We start from the raw sequence: 2647 nt of genomic DNA on the forward strand, positions 1-2647 counted from the left end.
ATCGATATTCTAATCTCGCGCTCGCTGATCCGTCTTTTCATTTGACGTCGCCGATCGACCTGTTGTTAGGAGGGGACGTGTACGGTTTTATCATGGACGGGCGTAAGGTGTCGATCGACAGCACATTACCTACAGCTTTTAGTTCGGTGTTCGGCTGGATCCTTATCGGCCCGGTCCCCGATCGCGCAAATTGTTACTATCAGTCGTTGCCGGTGTAAATGACCGCGTCGATTGAGGGAATAATGGAGCGCTTTTGGCATGTCGAAGAGCCCGAGGACGCGCCCGTTACGTTTACTGATGAGGGATGTTGCGAACAGATATTTCGCGATGAAGCTACGCGTTTGACATCAGGTCGCTTCGCGGTTCCGTTACCATTCCGCGCCCCGGCAGAGACGTTCGTGGGGTCTCGCGAGGTAGCTACTAGAGCACTGCATGGGCCGGGCTGCATATTTATTTAAGTGTACGGGCCTGAGTGGGCTTTGCTTTTTTAAATTAATCTAAGATGGACTTGGGTTTCGAAAATTAGAATAGTGTTGGGCTATAATGGGCCGGGCATTTTATATCAGGGTACGGGCTGGGTTGGGTCTGTATTCTGTAAATTATTTTTAATTATTTTTAAATCTATTATTTAATGAATGCACTACAAACTAATAGCAATTAGCGATTAAGTATAAATATTATAAAATATTATATACCCGATGGTTATTGGAAATAGTCTTCGTAATCGTAATATCAGGATATTTCTATAAATATTAATAAATTATTAATAACTATAAAGTATAAACCATAGGCGTGCGCAGAGATTTTGTATAGGTGCGGCACAATTTTTTCTTGTAGGTAGGTACTCAGTTTATGTTATGGTTTTATGGCAATATTACGGTTAAAATAAAAAAAGACTATATTTATACAGAATTACACATTACTACATATAATAGGTACACTAAACTACCAAACACATAGTTATAAGACTAAATCGTCGATTTCCTGGAACTAATGTCTTGAATTCTTCGATTATTTCCCCATAATCAATTTTTGTGCATAGGTACTTCTTGTTCAATACTCATAAAAAGTAAGCTGTCAAGACGCTCTTGATTCATACTAGCCCGAAGTTTTGACTTTACAATGTTAAGCTTGGAAAAAGCTCTCTCACTTGAACAACTTATGACAGGGATTGTAGTAAATAATTGTAATGCTTTATTGAAGTTAATAAAAATATCTGCTCTGTCAGAATGATTTAGCCAATGAAGCCACTGGGTTATAGTTACTGTTGATGTACCTTTAGGCATTTCTGTGTTTGAAAAATTGTTCAGTAGTTTGATTTCACTTTTTAAATCGTCGATATTAATATCAAATGTATTTGATAAACAAACGTATTCATTTTCACTGGTTGTAAGATTAATTAAATTTCCAACTGCAGAAATTATACTCAAAGTTTCTTGATTAAAACGTGAATTTAAGCCACTTAACATTTCATCTAATGTTACAAAATAACAGGAATATTTCATTTCTTCTTTTTTAGATTCTATAAAATGTTGTGTTTCTTTATTAGGATCAACTCTACTTGATATTTTCTGTTTCTTAACTTCTGGAATCTCTATGTTAAATTCAGCACAATTTTTTAATGTAGCATCAAAGTCATGGTCATAGGATCTAAATTCAGAAAGAATATTTTTCAATCCTGTTATCAAGTCAACTGCAGTTAGTAATAATTCAAGTTTTTCCGTTAGTAGTTTTGAACTAACTTTTGCTATAGAGAGTAAGATGGGATGTAACATATTAAATGCAAATATAAATTTAAATTATTTCATATTAATTATTAGACCTTTAGCTTTTGCTTTTATTTCAGGATTTCTTGTGAATTTTTTATTTCTTCAATTGCTTGTAAAAGTATTGAATAATTAGATTTAATAGCAGCTATTGCTTCTGATCGACACGCCCAGCGTGTTGTTGAAAGAGATTTTAAAGTAACTAATTTTGAATTAGTATCTCTGGATAGTTTTTCAAGTACAGCATGTCGTATACAACTTCCTTCAATAAATGAATAAATTAATTGAATAATGACAAAAAAATTGAATGCAATTTTATTTCTTGGACCAATAAAATCAACAAGCATTAGATTTAAACAGTGTGCATAACAATGTGCAAACAAACCATTCGCGAAAAGTACACTCGGTGCTTTTGTTCTCGACCGCCTTGCGAGCAACACCTCATCCGACTTACGCTTCCAATATTAAATTTTAGTCGCATATTACCTATGATGTTTTTTAAACGCATATGTAATATGTATGCGCATATTTGAGTACTTTTCAGCGCATAAAATTCCGAGCCTTGGTGATTAATGATTAATGACATGTAAATTGTAATACGCGATTACATGTGCAATGTGCATTATAAATAAATATTAAATTAACACCACTTTTTCATAAACTCGTTAAATAATTATAACCATTCTATAAGCTATCTACTTTTAATATGTTAATATCAGAAGTATAACAGTTTACTCCGTTGAGTCCGTAACAGTTGGCCCCATGCTCCCGGCCCTATCACCTATTCTTAATATATTGATATAATCTTGAAAATAAAATTATTGTTTTATGATTTAGGTAATATGGAAGACATTATTGAATCCCCGGTAATTGCTGCAAGT

At 34.0% G+C, this 2647-nt stretch overlaps 1 protein-coding gene across 1 annotated transcript; it reads right to left on the reverse strand.

Annotated features, from left to right (window-relative positions):
• Positions 1 to 1025: 1025 nt before the first annotated feature.
• LOC132952403 (uncharacterized) lies at positions 1026 to 1775 on the reverse strand. The gene has a single exon (XM_061024699.1). The coding sequence runs from the start codon at positions 1773 to 1775 to the stop codon at positions 1026 to 1028; it is 750 nt and encodes a 249-aa protein (XP_060880682.1).
• Positions 1776 to 2647: the final 872 nt, after the last annotated feature.

This window comes from Metopolophium dirhodum, chromosome 1, assembly GCF_019925205.1.
Source record: "Metopolophium dirhodum isolate CAU chromosome 1, ASM1992520v1, whole genome shotgun sequence".
NCBI classification, from domain to species: domain Eukaryota; kingdom Metazoa; phylum Arthropoda; class Insecta; order Hemiptera; family Aphididae; genus Metopolophium; species Metopolophium dirhodum.